Here is a 21403-nt window from a genome sequence, read left to right as displayed (position 1 = left end):
AAGCTAGGACTTTAATTAGGCCATTCTCAAAATTTAAGTTTCTAATTTTTCAACCATTTTCAGGTTACGTGTTGTGGATCATTCAGATCAAAGACTTTCAGAACTGTACAGTTTTAGATAATTGCAATCTCGAAAGTGATGTTGATGTCTAACATATTAAAGTTGTCTGTGCCTTTTGTTTTCCTCCATATTCAGTTGTCAGTTTTTGCAACTAACTTTCAATGCATTTGTACAAAGAACAAAATAAAATTGAAGTTTAAGGATTTCTATTGTTCAGGTTTAACTGATTAATCAGCTGAACGTTTTCCTCTCTGTTCTAGACTCTCTAACTGCAGTGTGACAGAAGAAGGTTATAAAGCTCTGGCTTCAGCTCTGAGATCAAACCCTTCACACCTGATAGAGCTGGATCTCACAGGAAATGATCCTGGACAATCAGGAGTGAAGCAGCTCAATGATTTACTACAGGATCCAGACTGTCAACTGAAGACACTGAGGTGAGATGGGATAAAATAATACAAAATTAGCTATATGCAGGCTAAACATTCATAAAAAATACATTATTTTAGTTATACAATAAGCTGGACAATTTGTAGCATCAAAATGATCAAGATCAGATCAGATGCTGCAGATTATGTCATAATGATGATAACCGTCAACACATTTAGTTGTGCTACGAGCTACAGGTCAAAGGCTGCATTTACACTGCAAGTCTTGATGCACAGATCCGATCTTTTGACCATATCCGTTTTTTTTGGCCCGCCTGTTTACATTAATTTCAGACAGTGTCCTCCGATATCTGTTTACATTAATTCCCGCCCAAAATGATTTTCGGTGATCTTTTTACTATACACATGGTAGACCCTTGTTTTAAATGGCCGTGCTATTCAAATTATTTATATAAGTCATGTCAGGTGGTCATGATTATTTGCCAGCATGGACAAGATAACAGCTGTCATGACTCATGAATGTTTTGCAATGCAAAATTTTACGGAATAGATATATAGTCGGGAAATGATTTTTGTCAATCTACAGCTCAGATCTAGAATTCTTGAGTGAAATAAAGTAGCCCTGTAATATACAGTACTGTGCAAAAGTCTTAGGCACTTTAGTATTTTCGCCCCCAAAAAATGGTTTTAAGCCAGTAATTTGTATATTTTGCTGTAGTGTGTTAGTTGGAAATATCAGTTTACATTTCCAAACATTCATTTTGCCATTAATTGTAATAATACAGTGAGATTTTTAAATGCACAAGGAGTCTGACAACAGCCGGTATAATCCACTCAGAGATCTGATCTCACCATCATCGAGTCCATCTGTGATTACATGAAGAAACAGAAAAAACTGAGACAGAATAAATCCAGAAGAACTGTGGCATTGTCTCCAAGGCTCTTGAAGAAACATGCCTGCAAAGCTACAGTACTGTGAAAAGTTTTAGGCACTTCAAAAGGAAGTTTTCAAAAATAATGTCATAAATAGATTTTATTTATCAATTAACTTCTATTAACTAAATCAAATAAATATTTGGTGTGACCACCCTTTGTGTTTAAAACAGCTTTTTTCCAGGTACACTTGCACATAGTTTTTCAGGTAGCTTTGCAGGTCAATTTCTTCAAGTGTCTTGGAGACGTTGCCGCAATTCTTTTGGATTTAGTCTGTCTCAGTTTTTTCTGTTTCTCCATGTAATCCCAGATGGACTCAATGATGGTGAGATCAGATGATCATTCTGGCTGTTGTCAGACTCCTTGTGCATACAAAAATTTCACTGGATTATTGCAATTAATGGCAAAATGACTGTTTGGAAATTTAAACAGATTTTTCCTACTGACACACTACAGCAAAATATATAAACAACTGACTCAAAACCATTTTGTTCGGCAAAATGTTCGGTTTCAGTGACCTGATACTGCCTTTCCGTGTGGACGAACGGCCGAACCGCGTAAAAACAGTCACGTGTCCGTGTGGACAAGGCCTAAGATTTCAATCCTATATTGACTTTCCATCCAGCGTTTTTTATGTGATATCGCAAAATTCGCATAAAAAACATATGTTCGTAAAGCAGTTAGTGTGTGAGTGTGTGTACAAATGACATTTAGTTGAGAGCTGAATTGACTCTTTTGCAGGTTTTTGAGTCCTGCTGCAGAGGAAGCCTGTCAGTATATGAATAGAGTTGTGGGTAAAAACCTGTTACTCCGGAGAGAGCTGAATCTGAGTGAACATGAACTAGGAGACACACGAGCGAATCAGATCGCTGCTTTACTGCAGGATAAACACTGTCAACTCAACACACTGACGTGAGTATTGCTCATTTGTTTATAGTATTATTTAACTTTTAGTTGTAATGTTAGCTGATGATAATATTTCCAGACAGACAGTTTGATCATAGGTCAATAATTATTTCAGTTACTGGAGAGGCAGAACAATGTTTTTTTGTGACACTTTGTATGTCACAAAATGTAAAATGTCTCATTTTGATAATATTAAATAAATGCAATTTAAATGTAATTTTCACTATTTCTGAAGTGCTTCTTTTATAAAGAACAGCACTTTCTCACATAACGCAGCGAATCAGCCCCTGCACGAGTGAACTATTGATTCTCGAGCCGTCGATATATAGGCTTATATAGGCCAAACTCTGTCTGGCTGGAGGAAAGAGAGGTCCACCTGCACAGGTTCCTGTGGCGCGACACTGAAGATGCAGAGATAGAGGATTTCGCCATAACAAGAGTCAACATCGGAGACAAACCTGCTGGTTGCATAGCCCAAGTCGCCATGCGAGAGACCGCCAACTTGCCTCTATTCAGCCATTTTAAAGAAGAAAAACGTGTACTGGAGGAAGACGTATATGTCGATGACATCCTAACCTCTCACAGCGACCTCGACCACCTGAAACTCCTCACGTCCAATATCGAGCAGATCTTGAAAGCAGGATGATTTATCATGAAGCCCTGGGTCTACTCTGATCAAAGTGGGAGGAAAGGGCAGAGAGGTGAGAATATAGAGTCAAAGACCGTGATCCTGCCGAACCAGCTAACCCCAGAGGATATTAAGGCCCTCGGCCTCGGTTATACCATTGAGGACAACAAGTTACACGTCATGGTTGCAGTGAACTTCTCTAAGAAAAGGAGAAAAGTGCGCCTTGGCCAGGACTTACCGAGGGAAGAAGTAAGAAGCCAAACACCAGACCCACTTACCAGAAGAGAACTGTTAAGCCAAATCTCTGGTCTTTATGATCCCCTCGGCCTTGTGGCTCCAGCAGAACAGAAGGGAGCCATTCTGATTCGGAGAGCTTTTCAGGAAGCGAAAGTGATGCACTGCATAGAAGACACCTGGGATGCCGCCTTGTCCAAAGAACTCCGAGAAGATGCAGTGAAGCTCCTCGAAGAGTATGCTGACTTGAGGCTACTCAGATTCACCAGAGCCCTCACGCCGCCAGATCCAGTTGGACGACCATGTGGCATTACCTTCTCTAACGGTAGTGAACACGCGTATGGCGCCGTGCTGTACCTTCGATGGACCTGCAGCCATGGTGTTGTTGTGAGGCTGGTGGAATCTAAGGCCAAGCTGACCCCTCTAGATCACAAGGGTGACCCGGTGAAGGCGGAGTTGTGTGGAGCAGTCTTTGCAGCCCGGCTGAAAAATTACTTTCAGAAACACTGCCGAATCGATGTCAAAAGGTGGTACCATCTCGTCGACAGTCAGACCATCTTGGGCGCAATACAGCGGGAAAGTTATGGCTACCAGACCTTCTTCGCAAACAGAGTTGGCGAGATCCAGAGGAGTACCGACATCCGAGATTGGTTGTGGATTCCGGGATCGGCGAACATTGCAGATATCATCACCAGGGGGGCCAGTCCTGATAATCTAACTGAGGAATCCGAGTGGCAGTCAGGTCCACAGTTCCTTCAGCTTCCCGAGAGTGAGTGGCCGAGAAAATCAGCCAAGGAAATTTCTGCACAAGCAGGAGACAGCATCGCAAAAATGCAGAAGAAAACATTTGTTACGGTACTCACCCGAAGTCAGCAGAAAGCGCAAGATCCAATCAAAGTCCAGGAGACAGAGTCCCAGTCCAGGAGAACACCGGTAATGGCAGTAGTCCAAAAGCTGTTGGACGAAAGGCGCTTCAGTAGCCTAAGACGGTTGACCGGGGTGATAGCATGGACTTGGAGAGCAGCTAAGAAGTTCCTGTGTGCTAAGATTGGAGATAAAGAAAAGTGGGAGGCAGTTCAGTCATCTGGTGTTATCACGGTTAGTGAAAGAGGAGAAGTGTTTCGGAACCTATGCCTGGTAGCGCAAGAGGGTGCATACTTTCCGAACACAACAACGGACAGACTGGTTGTTTACAAAGATCGAACAAGTGGACTCTTGATGTGTGGTGGTAGGATCCAGACCTTCAAAGAGGACCAGAGAGCAGTTCCCCTGCTACCTTTCCAGACCTGGATCTCTACCCTCCTAGCCCGAGAAGCACATAGTGAGGGACATGATGGGGTGGAAGGAACTTTGCTACGGATGCAAAAGAAAGCATGGGTCATCAGGGGGAGAATTATTGCCCGAAAAGTTGTTGATGGGTTGTATCTTTTGCAAGAAGGCAAAAGCAAAAGCATGTCAGCAAATAATGGGAGATTTACCTGAAGAGAGATCGAGCCCGGCTGCACCGTTTCAATTCACGTCTGTCGACCTGTTCGGACCGTACCAAGTGAATGATGATATCAGGAAGAGAATGAGTATGAAAGAATGGGGTGTGCTCTTTTGCTGCATGTCAAGCCGAGCCATCCATGTCGAACTGGCAAGCGCGCTAACAACAGAGAGCTTTCTACTTGCTTACCAGAGGTTTACTTCTGTCCAAGGCCATCCTCAGAAGATCTGGTCCGATCCAGGTACAAATTTTATTGGAGCAAAGCTTGTCCTGGAAGAGATGTACACTTACCTGAGACAACAAAGCAAAGAGTCGCTTGAGGAATATGCTGCTAAGAATGGGACTTACTGGTCATGGATAATCCTTCCAGCCAACTCACCTCACCAGAACGGCGCTGCCGAAGCTGCTGTCAAGATCACCAAAAGAACTCTCCAAAGTCTTAATAAAGGAGGAGGCCTTACTTTTGGAGAATTCCTGACGGTGCTCAAACTAGCTGCCAACCTCGCCAACGAAAGGCCTATCGACGCCAGAGTCCAGAGCCGTGAAGACCGCATTCAATACATCACTCCGAACACCCTGCTGCTTGGTCGAGCTACACAGAGTGGAGATTTCAAAGCATTCGACTACGCTACTTACCCCTTCAAAAGGCTGCAAGAGATGCAAGCTCAAGTTAGCTACTTTTGGAAGTCCTGGAGCCAGCTTGCAGGTCCAAACCTGTTCATCCGCAGCAAGTGGCATACTGCCGAAAGGAACGTTGCCAAGGGAGACATAGTTTGGCTTTGCGATCAAAATGCACTAAGGGGGCAGTTCAAGCTAGCAAGAGTCATCAGTGTGAATGCAGATTCCAAAGGCATAGTCCGGGATGTCCACGTGAAAGTCTCTCCGAGCGGGTGTGTTCAGGCGAAGATTCAAACATCCTTTGCTAAAGAGTCCGGGTCTAAGGAGAAAGATTTCCAGGGTACCATATTGCATCAGGACGTATGGCGCCTCATCGTCCTCGTTCTAGTAGAGGATCAATTCGACGGGGACCAGTTCGCCTGAGAGGTGCGATCTTTCCGCTCGCACCGCGCAAAGATCGAGTGGGAGGTGTTACGGCGATCTGCTGGGAGGTGTGTCTGCGCGTGTGTGCAGTGGCCTTGTTTCTACATGCGCGTGACAGTGAGTGTGCAGCTCCGCAGCGCGCCTCAGCAGGTGAGCGAAATTAGACTAATTAGCAGAGACGCCAGAAAGCTACAGACAATGTAAGCAGCGCAAGTTTTGTTCAGCTTTGCAATGCAGCTAAGAACAGTGGAAGAAAGAAGAATTCGCTAAAGAATCACGGATAAAACTCATGGGAAAAGGAAAAGATCAAAAGGGCTACCGGTAAGCTCAAATCTCTTTACTGGTCTCTGAGGACTGAAAATGGGATTGCTGGCTGTGTAGTAATCTGTATGGGCACGCGGATTGTGTGGTCTGTTAAGTGCATTGTTAATTGCACTATCAATAGATTGAGGCTAAACATTTCTGTACACTGGGTAAACGTGGAGATTGTGATTTTGTGTGTGTGTATATATATATATATATATATGTATATAGTTATAAGCAGTTTAAACTAACAAACCTTGGTGGAAGAGGTTCCTTGATGAAGTGGAATGTCTAGTGAGTTTTGCTCCATTGAAATACAAGGGATAGATATTTGGCTGTGTTCAAAGCTATTTAACCATTCCTGTGCAGAAAGTCTTGTGCTAATCTACAGTAAAATCGTCTGCAATGCTTGATTTCATGTAGGTTTGTAATTATGGAGTATGTCATATATAATTTCTGTATAGAATGATCTAGGGTAAACAAAGAATAACAGGTTAATTTAAGAAGAAATGGGTCTAAAAGTAGAGCTGGCTTTCTGGTCATGCAATGCCTGATTTACACTGTTTACCTGGGGTGATAAATAATGAAGTAATGGTTAATCGATGTGTTAAACCAACTTATCTTTTGCTTGATGTATTTTGCTGTGTTTGTTGTATTTGATGGGAAATATTTATTTAATTTGTTATTTTTGTATGTCTAAAGGTTTTTCACCTTCCTTGTTTACTGGTCAAATACATTGAAGAACGAGTGAAATCCTGAGTCTGGTCGATTCCTTCCCTTGTCAAGTGTGGGAAGCCATGATGTTTTAAAATACACTTGACAAGTATTGTATGAAATACAGTACTAAAATGCTTCTGAAATAAGTCAGAAAGATGTGATGAATTGTTTTTTGTAAATATAACTCCTCTTATACATCATGTACAGTCTGTATAAGTGTATGATTTAACTTTTCCCAATGGTCTAGTCAGGGGCGTCGGACTGGGGGGGTAAAGGGTACCGAGTACCCAGGGCCCGAGGCGGGGGGGGGCCCTTAGAAGTCAGTTTTCTATACATGCATATAAATGCACTAACATTTGTATAGCATTAATGTACAAATAAAAAAGTTCCTGTGGAAAACTAAAGTTGAAGTCAGGCACTGGTTTGGTATAAAAAAAGTCATTTTCATGCTGTGCAGGGCCCCACCTCCCCTCTCGAATCAATGTAAATGGTACGACCCGCAGGTCAGGCGCTTCTGCTGCGGACCCGCGGTGAATCAGTTGATGAGACAAGAGCTGGAGTGAACCGTGTTAGGAACTACAGGGGATGTCTTTCCTTAAGAAAGGAAAATCAGGGGCTCAAAAACGAAAAGAAAATAAGATTAAAGAGAGAAAGGCAAATGAGGGCAAGCAGTTGCTCACTCAGTTTTTTGAAAAGAAAGGTGAGCTCCAAATGCATCATCGAGCATTGACATTGTTGTTTTAACATAAATATCTACTCCAGGTAGAATAGCATACATTTATGTTCGTACTCTATTTGAATAATATACCAATACTTTATAGTATCACACCCCTACATAGCGAGTAAACAATGTTTCTGGGTAAATAACAGGGAGTGAGAAGCAGACGGAGGCGGAGCTGGGAGCTCAACACACTGCCACTCCAGGCAGCGGCGCAGCTTGTCTCCTCTTCTGCTGCAGTTGTCCCAGTTGCATATTTCCCTCCGTTGTCAAAATCTAACACCCGCGAAAACACAGATCGTTAGCGCCTATTTTACCGCATTGTTATGCAAATTAGCTCGCACACGCTCTTACATTAAAGTACAGGATTGTTCTCAGTTTAATGCACATCTTAATGATTGAAAATTACTTATTTTAAAACGTAACTGACTGAATGTCTAGTTTGGCGGTTAGTGTACCCTGTGATTCTATAGTCTGCATTTATTTTAAACAGACAAATAATCATCAATTAACTTGTACTTAGCCTACACTTTAAAAAAAGGTATTGTTTGAATACCTTGTTGAAGCCATATATTTCAGTTTCAGACCCTGCTGCAGCAGCAGGCCCCTCATCATGGCCAGGTGAAAGCAGTGACAGTGAGGTGAATGTGACAGTGAGACAAGGTGAGCTTTTAGCGGAATTGCCTGTTTTAACACTTAGTAATTATTAATTAAGTGTTATAAGAGGAAATAAGCAAAATGGGTACATTGTTATTGTACACATTGAAACTTTAAACTGTAATTATTTCCTCTTGTAGCAGAGGCAGAAATAGAAGATGAGGTTGATATTCATATAAGTGATGAGAGGGAAAGTGAAGAATGTGATGAAGGTAGTCAGGAGCAGGAGGACAGAGCTGAAGAGGAAAGAGAAGAGAATGAGAGACTTAGGGATACTGGTGAGGGATTGTCAGAGGACCCAGGATTATGGCCAACAACTCTTACTGATAAGCACAGGAAAACTATTGTTCAAATGCTAGCCAGTGAAGGTGGAGCAAAACCTGGTATTGGAAATATCACACCTAAAGATATGGAGGGCAAACCATTCCCAACTTACCTTCAGTATGCAAAGTCCGCTAATGGCCGTGAGAAAATCAGAAGAGATTGGCTTATATATAGTGAAAGTGCAAAAGCTCTATACTGCATCCCATGTCTGCTCTTCTCTCATGAGCAGAAAGGACCATCAAAAAGTGCACTAAATAGCAAAGATGGGCTTAAAACAGCAAACATCAGATGGAAAAAAATGTATGAAAAGTTTCCAAAACATGAGACACATGCCCCCCATAAGCAGTGCTATTTGAAATGGAAAAGTCTTCAGCACTCCATATTGGCAGCAGGAGGTGTGGATAGTCACGTTGAACGACAAATACTGACAGAAATTGAGAAGAACACATTATTATTGGAGAGGCTTTTGGATGTGACCATTCATTTGGCTTCAAGAAATCTTGCATTCAGAGGCAAAACCCTGGAACTAGACAATGTCCATAATGGAAATTTTCTCGGCACTCTTGAGTTGTTAGAACATTATGACCCCATTTTACATGAGCATCTTGAAAAAGTAAGAGAAAAGAAGAAGGGATCACGGCTAACTCATTACCTTAGTCCTGAAACACAGAATGAGTTCATTGAACTATGTGGCAAAAAAGTTCTGAACAGCATTCTTGCAGAAAGAGAAGAGGCAATTTATTACTCAGTGATCTGTGACTCTACACCTGACATATCTCACACAGAGCAAAATGTGCTACTACTAAGATATGTGCATCAAGACAAAAACAGTGGTGTTTGGGAGATAACAGAAAGATTCCTCCAGTTCAAAGACTTTAATAAAAAGTCAGGTAAGGAAATTTCACAAATGATCCTAGACATGTTGAAAGACAGCGCCGTACCATTGGAAGACTGTCGAGGGCAAGGGTATGACAATGGTGCGAATATGTCAGGCAAAGTTAAAGGTGTTCAGGCTCAGATTTTACAACAAAACCCAGTTGCAACATACAGTCCTTGTGCATCCCACACTCTCAATCTGGTGGGAGTACATGCTGCGCAGTCCTGTCCTCAGGTTTCTACTTTTTTTGGATGTATTAATTGTCTGTACACATTTTTCAGCGCCAGTCCAGAACGATGGGCAATTTTGAAAGACAAAACTGGTTGCTCTCTTCATCGTCTGTCAGAGACTCGTTGGAGTGCTCGTATTGCGGCTGTTCGAGTTGTGGCAACTCATTTGCCTTCAATTATTGAAGCATTAGACAGCGTAATTGCCAACTGCAATCTGACCAATGAGGCAAAATATGAGGCAAATGGTCTTAAAGATTATTTTTCAAAGTTTGATGCAGTTCTTCTCCTTACTGTGTGGGTAAAGATTCTGCAGTGCATTGAGAATCGAAATATTATTCTTCAAGCAGGAAATATTTCACTGGATGTGGAGGCTGCAAACATCGCAAGTTTAAAAGAGGAAATGCAAGCACTTCGCAATGAATGGGACAGCCTGCTTGGTGAGGCCACACTGGTTGCTCAGGCAATGGAGATCCCAACTCAGTTCAAAGGTGAAGATAAAAGAAAGAAGAGAAGAAAAAGGATGTATGATGAGACAGAAGGGGATACATCTGAAGAAAATGCAGAACAAGCATTCAAACATAACATATTTTATGTGGCACTGGATTCTATTATAAGTAGCTTGACAACAAGGTTTCAGACCACAGCATCTGTATGTGACACATTTGCAGCTTTTCTCAAGATTACTGACATGACAGAAGATCAGATGAAGATTTCGTGTCAGACTCTAATAAAAAAATACAACAAAGACCTTACAGCAGAATTTGAAAACGAAATGCTTCATTTAAAAGCAATTCATGGAGACACATTTCCAAATACTCATTCACCACTGGAGCTGCTGAATGCCATATACAAAATGCAGCTAGAAAGCATTTTTGGAGAAGTTTGCATTGGCTTGAGGATCTTTTGTACACTCCCAGTGACTGTTGCTGGAGGGGAACGTGCTTTCAGTAAACTTAAACTTGTAAAGAACTATTTAAGGTCAACAATGTCCCAGGATAGACTGAACAGCCTTGCCATACTCTCTGTAGAAAGTCAGTTGGCCAAAAAACTGGACTTTAAAGACCTGATCAGCAAATTTGCACATGCAAAGACCCGTCTATGGGCATTTAGTAAAAACTGACATTTAGTTTGTGTTTATTAATGTACAGACCAAAGTTTTTCTCATTTGGTATGGTCATTGTTCAGAACTGCTTTACAGTATATTTGATTTAGTCCAGGTTTGGACCTGCTAGACCTTTTGTCATCTCAGTAAGTAGTACTTTTGACAATAAAACAAAAAAATATTAATCAGAGTGTGGCTTATTTTGTTTACATTTTAAGTGTTTTTATGATAAAAATGCAATACCCCAACCCACTGGTATCACTATGATATTTGGTACGGGGGCCCAGCAAGATGGTTTGTACCCAGGGCCCAAAATTAGGTGCTACGCCCCTGGGTCTAGTCTTAAAAAAAATCACAATATATTGCAAAATCAAATCGCAATACTTGTAGAATCGCAATTCTTAAAAAAAAACGCAATACATATTGTATCATCACTCAAGTATCGTGATAGTATCACATCGGGAGATAGGTGTATCGTCCCAGCCCTACATTTAATACATATACATTAATACTCATCTATTTGATAATCAATAATAATTCATTTCTAAATATATATATTAATAATAAACATAATCCATTCACACATAATACTCTTAACACATAATCTTTGCATTTAAATACACACACAAACACCTATTCACACTAGACAATGGTTTCGTCAGCTTCCGGTTGCGATGCGCCGGCGCGACCCGGCCGTGACGTCATCAGCGGCCGCCGCTCGATCGTTCGGTTTGGTCTTTCCCGCTGGAAGACTGACTACTTCCACACAGACACACAACACAGGGACGACACGACAAGACAGTGCAGTGTAAGTGTATGAAATGACCGGGAAAATGGATATGGAAGGGAGAGGAATGAGGGAATGTCCATGTGCGATCAGCATCGTGTGTGCACGCGCTCTGATAGCGACAATGAGAGGGAGGAACGAGACGGTGCGGTAAAGTAGGTTTTAAGTTGGACATTCGTTAGACTTTCGATCTTTTCTTCAGCATTAATTGATATGTAATGGCTTAATAGTCGTGGATGGTGCTGTATCTCATCTAGGTCACATTGTAAAGCATAATATCAAAAGTGAATTTTAATATTATTCGATGATGTAAATGTTTTAAGAACTGGAAGTGAAAAAGTCCTCACAACAATCCCCACTTGGGCACTTCAAGTCAGGGAGTGTCTCAAAAGTGCATAATCGACAACAAAGTTGGTTAAGTATGTGCATCATTCCACAAAAACACTAAAAACGTGAACCTTTTACATATGTAGCCCATTTTTAACCTTTATATGATTTAAATATTTGTTATACATATGTAATTAAGTTTTAATTACAACAAAAACTACCAGCCTAATTAATGTAATTTAATACATTATTTAAAGACAAGTAAGCAGTCACTAATAGAGTTTGAATACACCTTCTGGTGCTACTTGGACACGTCATCAGTGAAGAAACCGGGGTCATAGGGTGTTTCGGGTCTTTAATCTTCATACACCCTCACTCGGGCGACCCAGCCGGGGGTGATCAGTCCCCGGCTTGTGTCCAAGTGGCATGTTGCTCCACGTATCCCCCCTACAGATCCACAGCCACCGAGAAGCCCTCTCTGCGGCCTCTAAGATGTTTGTGGTGGCTTTTTGTCAATTGCAGTCCTTTCACTCCAAGGAGTTTGAGGGTTCGGAGCAGTGAGCGGCCAGCGAAGCGTCGGCACCCGACCTCGACTGGCTCGCAGCGAGCTTTCCAGCCGTTCTTCTGGCACTCCGACCTGAGCTCTGCATACTTAGCCCTCTTGCGCTCGTGGGCTTCTTCAATACGGTCTTCCCAGGGAACAGTTAGTTCCAGGATAACCACTTGCTTAGTAGACTCAGATGTTAGCACCATGACCGGGCGGAGAGAAGTGGCTGTGATGTTGCCTGGGAACTTAAGCTGTCTTCCAAGGTCGACTTGAAGCTGCCAATCACGAGCAGTGGAGAGGAGCCCCCCCGTAGCGCTAGGCCGTTTGTGTTCCTTCTGCCCAGCTCTAATGAAGGTGTTTTTTTGTTTGGGGGCTGCCTGGGTCTTGCTGAGCTGGATCGCTGTGTGGATAGAGTCCGCCAAAGCCTTTAGCACCTGGTCGTGGCGCCAGCGGTACCGCCCCTCCCCTAGCGCTTTTGAACAGCTGCTCAAAATGTGCTCCAGTGTGCCCCTTTTCTGGCACAGCTTGCACTCAGGAGTGTCTACCAGGCCCCAGGTATGCAGGTTAGCTGGGCTTGGGAGGACGTCATAGACAGATTGGACAAGAAACTTAATCCGAAATGGCTCTGCTTTCCAAAGCTCTGCCCAGGTTATTCTGCGTGGATCTGCATGTCCCCACCTGGTCCACGCTCCTTGTTTGGACATGCCGGCCATTTTGGTGTAGCGTTCTTCCTCCACCTCTGCTCGTATATCGTCCTGAATCAGTCTGCGCCTCTCTTTTCCACGGGCCAGATCGTAACGTGGCTTGGGAAAACATCCAAGACCTGCTCGTCCCGTTGCCACGGAGCCCACCAGTGTTTTGTGCCTTAGTCGCGCCTCAGCTCTATTGACGGCTTCTTGCACCTGCCACTTCCTCCCGGTCTTCACGAGGATTCCTGCTGCTGCGAATTTTGTGTCCCTGGAGTCCCTGTACATCAATACCTCTCTGGAGCGGGTGACTTTGAACTCCTCTGATAGTCCACTCAAAGGAAGATGCAGCTTGGTAGAATGGGCGTACAGGGCAATGCTGCTCAAGGACCGAGGGAGCCCCAGCCATTTTCTGAGGAACTGGTTGATAGACTTCTCTAGAACCTCGACTGTTGATGCTGGTACCTCGTAGACTAACAGGGGCCAGGTTATTCTTGGCAAGACTCCGTGTTGGTAGATCCAGGCTTTGAATTTCCCGGGGAGGCCAGATCTGTCAATCGCTGTGAGCCAGGAAGTCAGGTCGCACTTGGTTTGTTTTATGGCAGCTGAGTCCTTCAGGGAGCTATCAAAGGTCTTCCCCAGGCTCTTGACCGGTTTTTCAGACACCGATGGAATCATGGTCTTTCCCAGGGCAAAGCGGAAACGGTTGGACACTTTACCCTTCTTTAGGACCAGAGACCTGGACTTAGCAGGCTTGAAGCTCATCCTTGCCCAGGAAATGAGACTTTCAAGCCCCTGGAGGAGCCACCTGCACCCTGGAACGGATGTAAAAGTCGTCCATAAAAGCTCTAATGGGGGGCTGCCGGGTCCCAGATCTTGACTTGGGCCCTCTGCATTCCACCTCGGCTGACGTGACAATCATGTTCATGGCCAGTGAGAAGAGAGATACAGAGATTGTACAGCCGGTGATTATCCCTTTTTCAAGTTGATGCAAGGAGGATGTTACTTGGCCTGAAGAGACTCACGCGCTGAAGTTGTTGTAATAGTCCATGATGAGGTTACGGATCTTGACAGGAACATGATGTCTTTCCAGTGCGGTTTCAACAAGCTTATGTGGCATAGACCCATAGGCATTGGCCAGGTCAAGCCAGAGAGTTGCCAGATCTCCTTTTGCTCTCCTTAGCCTCCCGGATTAGCTGTGTCACCACCCCTGTGTGCTCCAGACATCCAGGTACTCCTGGGACTCCTCCCTTCTGGACTGAGGTGTCAATGTAGGTGTTCTTCAGGAGGAAGTCTGTCAGACGTTGGGACACGATTTTGAAAAAGATCTTGCTTTCAACACTGAGCAGCGAGATGATGCGAAACTGATCAATGTTGCAAGAGCCCTCCTCCTTCGGGATCCAGACTCCCTCAGCGTGTCTCCATTGCTCAGCGACTTTCCCTCTCCGCCAGATCACCTTCAGGATCTTCCAGAGACGTCTGAGGAGCTGCGGGCACTGCTTGTAGACCTTGTAGGGGACCCCGCTGGGACCTGGAGCGGAGCTGGATATCTAACGGCATCTTCCACCTCTTTTAGCGTGGGTTCAGCGCAGTCGAATTGGGTTCCTGGTTCAGGTGGTGCCACCAAAGCCCTGCAAGGTCCGAGGTCGTGGTTCCTCAAGGTGTCACTAAAAGTGGCGCGGAGATGATTGTCGATCTCCTCTACCGGGCAAGCGAGGTGGCCACTTCGCTTCTGGCCTAGTAGTTTCTTGGTAAAGCTGAAGGGATTGCCAATGAAAGCACTGCGTTTCCGAGCCCTTTCCTTGCCCTTCCTTCGGTGCCATTCCGCTCTCCTCAGTGAAATGAGTCTCTTCCTTATGATGTTTGTGAGTTCTGACAAGGCAGTCCTTTCTGCTTCCTTGGCCGTCTTGAACTGACGTCTGAGGGATTTTAGTTCTTGTCTCAGCTGGCTGATCTTGGCTTCTTGCCGGTTGAACTTCGCTGGATTACTATTCCCTCTTCTTTCCTCAACACCAAACCGCTCTACTCCCATGTTCATTATGATGGTACACATGGTCTGGAGCTTCTGGTCGACTCTGCCCTTTGAGATGGATTCCAGGCACTTGTCTACATCCTCGTCCAACCTAAGCCACTCCTTGTTGTTTGCCGCAGGCTACTTCACCCTGCGGTGTTCTGATTTCCTGCTTGATGGGGGGATTTGTGTAGCTTGGAGGTTCCGGGTACTGTGGGGAGATTCTGGACCCGGCTCCTCCTCCGTCTCACCAGGTTCAGCAGCCGGCGTGACAGTAACTGCTGCCCCAGCTGCCGCACCTGAGCGTAGCTCCACTTTATCCCTCCTGAGGCAGGCCATCTTTGCCTGGTGGATCTTCAGGCCCTTCAGGTTTTTACAGACCTTGCCGCAAATACAGACTACGCTCGTATTCCGTTGTCCATTTGCTTGGGTCGTTACCGGTAATTCCGTCCGATTGGGATGCTCATTCTCCCCCGCTCTCGGGTATCCCTGGGGGTATATTTCTGTAGGGTTCTTCATAGCTTGTTGTGGGTGCTCCCTCTCAGGACCTGCAGGTCGGGGGGCTAGCCCTCCCTGCCCCGGTTACCGTCTTTCCGAGCTGTCTGCTGTCTCTCCAGCCATCGCCACTCTATTCGTGGGTGTCATCCAGACTTTCCTGGAGGTCACTGGCTGTGCCAGGTAGGTTAGAGTTTGAATACACCTTCTGGTGCTACTTGGACACGTCAACAGTGAAGAATAAAATAAGATCAAATAATCAAATTACAAATAGCACAAATAAATGCAATATAACAAAGGCTACAAATGAAATAAACAGTGTTTTTAGAGTTTTCCGGGTAGATCTAACAGTAGTTTTCAGGTACAGAAATTTAAATAAAGTAATCAAATGTGAAATAACACTGCAAATTCATTACTGTAGGAATTAAATATATACTTTTTGTAAAGTTACAAAAGGTAGGCTATTTAGTCAAGAGCAGTGAGTAATTTCTTTGTGCTTTGTTTGATTAGCATTAAAACACAGCAGCATGTTTATTAGACTGCTGTCCCTTTAAGACCGAACGCACAGACCCCATTTGAATATACTGTCTACATTCACTTGAGATATAACCCACTTTGTTTTAGGGGTGCGCCGACCCGATACTCAGTATCGGTATTGCTCCGATACTACCAATATTTGCCGGATTGGGTATCGGCCAGACGAGACCATACAAATCCAATATTGTGCGTATATTATTGTTATACAACACAAAAGGCATAAAAACATTATAAAGCACCATAATGTTTACGTGTACTATATTCCAAGTTTTCTGAAGCCATTACATAGTTTAATGTAAGGTACAGATTTAAGTCGTTAAATTCAAGTTCACCTAAGTGGTTCCCTCCGCTGCGGCTGTCAGTCATTCTCCATTCAGCATTCAAACAGTGCGTCGTGCTCGGTTACGGAAGTCAACACGATGAAACTCTCTCCAAGATGATTCAATGTTCCTATTATTATACTGTAGATCTGTAGATAAAGGTCTATGGTTTGCATAAAAGGACTTTAATTTGCTGGAGTTTCAAATGTTACTTTCTCCTGGGTGTTGTTGTGGTTTCAATCGTTCTGGAAATAACTTCTCAGAGATCTTTGATGCCAGAAATAATTAGACTTTATTTTCCAACAAATAAAGCTGAACACCGCTCCGTTCCAGAGAACCGTGCTCCAGAGTCTTGCTTGGTTCAGAGTTATATACCATTCATCTTTTTCCAAAGATGGTCACACACCTATAGATAGTTTTGGGTAAAGGTCTTGTACCATCTGACTTCTTAGAATAGAATTTTCTGCTTCATCAACATTCAGGGTCTTTTTACAGGCTTCCAAAGTTACATACACAGAGGAAATCCAAAGTCACAGAAGGGAAATAATTCACACAGAGGAAATAATTGTGTATTCTTATATAGCTAAATTACTTATTTTCTTAATAATAAAATTTTCTACATTCCCTGCTCTGAGGCTTATTAAGCCTCACTTTCACTATCCTTTTCCAGAGTGTTCAAAATCCAGCCCCCTCAGTTATGCTACCTAGTGACTCAATTGAGTCACCCATTCTCCTTTCCAATTACTAGATTATGCCACCACGTTCTGGAGGAGCATTCGAGCCAAACATCTCTCTCCATACATTTTTCTTTCTTTCAGTTGTTTTTTCTTTCAATGAAAAGAGTAAAAGACTCGAATTCTCCCTAATCAAAAATTAAACAAAGGCTAAGACAGTGTTATAAGTGTATGTATACATTTGGTTCAGCATTGCCTGTTATTGAAACAGTTAAAAGTTTTCTTGTGGTGTAAATATCCTCTAGGGTCTGGCTCATCAATCATCTTCTTCGTCCTCATTTGAGATACTGGAATCAACATCCAGGGTTTGTAAATGCCCTCTAAAATTAGTTTCATTATCTTAATATTTCAGCTTTTTCCATTTGTTTAACCTTGGTTTTCTAACTAGTGATCTTAATAAATAAAGTACACAACAGAATAATAACCCCCTTTCAATATTGCATCTCCAAAAACATAATTCTCCAAACTTTAAATCAAGTTTTCCTTTACTTCTGCTCTTAAGCTTTTTTAACTCAATCATGTATTTGCTAAATTTTTCTTCCTATGCAGTATTATTTGGTAAAAGTGCAACACTGATCTTCAAACATAAGTCTAGAGGTCGACCGATATGGGTTTTTTCAGGCTGATGCCGATCTTTTGAAATCCAGGTCGGCCGGTGGTCAAAATGCTGCCGATTTATTTTGGCCGATATGTGCTTGTTTTTAACCTCTATTTGAAAGAAAAAATGTAACACAAATATTTACTTAAGATAGACAAAATTTCTCAACAAAAACATTTATTGAACACTTGAACAATCTGCACTTGTACACTTAATTAAAAAATACATAATGTAAAAACATATAGATATAAATTGTATAAATATTGTATATCAAATATTTTAAATAAATGAACCAGGTAAGAAGAAAATAAAATAAACTGTCAAATAAACTTTTCAATGAAAAAATAAAGTTTAGTGCACTTATCAAACTTCTGAGAACAATAAAATAAATTAACGATTTTAACAATAGTAGTGCTGACACACAGTAGCAACCAGCAAGATTTCTTTGTTTTAGGTTTAAATAAAAATGTATACAGTAAGTAACAAGTGAACACAATAAATCTTATGGCTACTTAATCATTTTAAATAAAACAGTCTTGAAGTTACTAAGTGAATAAAAAGTTTTTAGTGCACTTGACTTAGCAAAGCAAGGCAAGTTTATTTATATAGCACATTTCATACACAATGGTAATTCAAAGTGCTATACATAGAAGAAATTAAAAAAGATATAATAAAGAAATAATCAAAAGAAATCAGAATAATTAAAACAGTTTAGAATAAAAATAAAATACAGTACAAACAGTCACAATGGTAATTCAAAGTGATTTAGATATAATAAATTAAAATAATCAAAAGAAATCAGAATAATTAAAACAGTTTAGAATAAAAAATAAAATAAAATACAAACAGTCGAACGAACAGTGGCACAGTGCTCATTCAGTAAATGCACAGCTAAACAGATGTGTTTTGAGTCTGGATTTGAATGTGACTACTGTAGGAGCACATCTGATCTCTTCTGGAAGCTGGTTACAGCATAGTAGCTAAAAGCAGACTCGCCATGCTTAGAGTGAACCCTTGGTATTTCTAGCTGATGTGATCCTAATGATCTGAGTGATCTGTTGGGTTTATATTCAGTGAGCATATCTGCAATGTATTGAGGTCCTAGGCCATTGAGTGATTTATATACCAGTAATAATACTTTAAAATCAATCCTAAATGTAACTGGCAGCCAGTGTAAAGACCTGAGGACTGGTGTGAAATGTTCGTATTTTCTGGTTCTGCTCAGAATCCTGGCAGCAGCGTTCTGTATGAGCTGCAACTGTCTTATGGTCTTTTTGGGAAGGCCAGTGAGAAGTCCATTACAATAATCCACCCTGCTGGTGATGAAAGCATGCACAAGTTTCTCTAAGTCTTGTCTGGAAACAAAGCATTTAATTCTTGCAAAATTTTTCAGGTGATAGTATGCTGATTTAGTTATTGCTTTGACATGACTACTGAAACTAAGGTCTGACTCTAGAGACACACCAAAATTCCTGACCTGATTTTTAGTTGTTTGACCCCTAGAGTGAAGGTATGCGTTCACCTTAAGAACTTCATCTTTGTTTCCAAACACAATGACTTCAGTTTTGTCTTTGTTTAACTGAAGAAAGTTTTGGCACATCCAATTGACCCTTCGCTAAGCCACGCCCGAAAACCGCCACTGGCCAATCGTGTCTTAGCAACCGTAAATAGGCGCGGGAGGTCTGGCAAGCTTTCGAGCGAGGGAAACATGCCGAAGCGTTGTGCGTATGGATTGTGCGAATCGGATACCCGGTATCCTAAAAGTTTGGACGGGGGAGTGGAATTTGTTTTCCTTCCCGAAAATCTAAAAGCCAAGGGGAGAAATGATGTGCGTGGATCAAGCAGTGTGGGAGACCCCATTCACATCTAAATGTCGACAGGATTAACAAAAACACCTATTGCTTGGAAGTTGGTTATAATAATGACGGTTCTTTGTTCAAAATGCATATATTTTAACGTAAAATAAGACGATTAAAGACAAGACGGAGGCTCACTGACATACTTTAAAATATATTTCAGCATTTTATTAATCGACGGCCTACTACCCCTGACAGAGTAACTTTAACCCAATCCGATCGCGGCTCTCCCGGTGTTAGTGTTATTCCACAACATTTATGAATAAACTGTTTGATTTATAATTAGATTATTTTCACATTTCACTTACCCTGCTGTGCACGAACATAGCTGTTCCTCAATTTGTGTGTTTCCCATTTGAATCGTCAACGTATGAGACGGCTGCTGCTGCGCTGGGATTATAGGCTTTAGCTTCAATTTTTATGAAAGTATTCACTAATCGGTTGCATATTATGTCGTGGATATATCCCTCGAATGCATACTGCAGTCCCTTTTGTCTTGCTCTCTCAGATATTTCACATGTTCGCCAAAAATTACTAATTATCTCATTGGGAATGTCTGACACCGGTGCATACACACTGTAATAGACGTGCCAGGCTCGAAAGCTTGACAGGCGTAACAACAATAACTAGGGAGGGCGGGGCTTAGCGAAGGGTCAATTGTTTACTTCATCAATGCATTGGCACAGGGAGTCAATGGGGCTGTAGTCGTTAGGCGATAGGGCTAAGTAGAGCTGTGTGTCGTCTGCATAGCTGTGGTAAGCGATCCGGTTCTTTCTCATTATTTGGCTCATTGGGAGCATATACAGGTTGAATAGGAGTGGTGCAAGAATTGAGCCTTGAGGGACTCCACATGTCATGGATGTCCAGTCAGACTTATGGTCTCCTATACTCACATAATAACCTCTCCCTCCTAAGTATGACCTGAACCATTTTAGGACTATCCCAGAAAGCCCGACCCAGTTTTCCAGCCTTTCAAGAAGTATGTTATGATTAACAGTGTCAAATGCAGCATTGAGGTCGAGTAGTACCAGTACTGATAATTTGCTTGTATCAGCATTTAAGCGAATATTGTTTATTATCTTTATGAGTGCTGTCTCTGTGCTATGATGCGATCGGAAACCAGATTGAAAATTGTCAAAGTATCCATTTGAGCTTAAGAATATGTTCAGCTGATTGAAGACAACTTTTTCAATGATCTTGCCTATGAAAGGAAGATTTGAGATCGGTCTATAGTTGTTTAATATGGTCTTATCCAGATTGCTCTTTTTCAGGAGGGGCTTGAAAACTGCAGTTTTCAGGGAGTACGGAAAACTCCCAGAGAGAAGTGAGGCATTTACCTGCTGTCTGAGAGCATTTCACTGGGAATCTGGCTTGGGGGGTTTGTCAGTCTCTCTACAGTAGCAAAAAGAGTGTGTGTGTTGTTTAAGTTGTTGTTTATAATATTCGAGAAGAAAGTCTGTCTAGCTTTGCCTAGTTCCATATTGAAAGCATGGATGCTGACTTTGTAGATGTTATAATAGACTACAAGTTTTGTCTTCCGCCACATGCGCTCTGCTTTTCTGCATTGTCTTTTCATATTTTGCACTGCTGTTGAGTTTCTCCAAGGTGCTTTTTGTCTGCCACTCTTCTTCTTGACTTTCACAGGAGCAATATCATCAATTACACTCTTAACTTTTGAGTTAAAAGAATCAAGGAGAAAATCAACAGAATCAGCAGATATGCTTGGTGTTAAAGATATAGCCTTCATAAATAGTACACTAGTGTTCTCATTTAAGCATCTCTTCTTGACAGAGACAGATCTAGCTTCAATGGCAGGAGAGATCAATATTGTTATGATGAGGTGGAAGCAAGGAGGAAGCAGGATCCAATTGCAGCACACTTTATTTAATAAACTCAAACTACA

At 42.3% G+C, this 21403-nt stretch overlaps 1 protein-coding gene across 5 annotated transcripts in view; it reads left to right on the top strand.

The window, feature by feature from the left end:
• Positions 1-21403, top strand: part of LOC143724299 (NACHT, LRR and PYD domains-containing protein 12-like) — a 575203-nt gene that overhangs the window by 92266 nt on the left and 461534 nt on the right. For all 5 annotated transcript variants that reach the window (XM_077217284.1, XM_077217285.1, XM_077217288.1 and 2 more), the window contains 2 exons: positions 321-494; positions 2121-2291. In XM_077217284.1, coding sequence (XP_077073399.1) covers positions 321-494; positions 2121-2291 — 345 coding nt within the window. The remainder of the gene's footprint in view (positions 1-320; positions 495-2120; positions 2292-21403) is intronic.

This window comes from Siphateles boraxobius, unplaced genomic scaffold (genome assembly GCF_051911475.1).
Source record: "Siphateles boraxobius isolate OS27281-9 unplaced genomic scaffold, OSU_SipBor_1 72, whole genome shotgun sequence".
Taxonomy (NCBI): Eukaryota; Metazoa; Chordata; class Actinopteri; order Cypriniformes; family Leuciscidae; genus Siphateles; species Siphateles boraxobius.
This window is presented reverse-complemented; position numbering and strand designations above follow the sequence as displayed.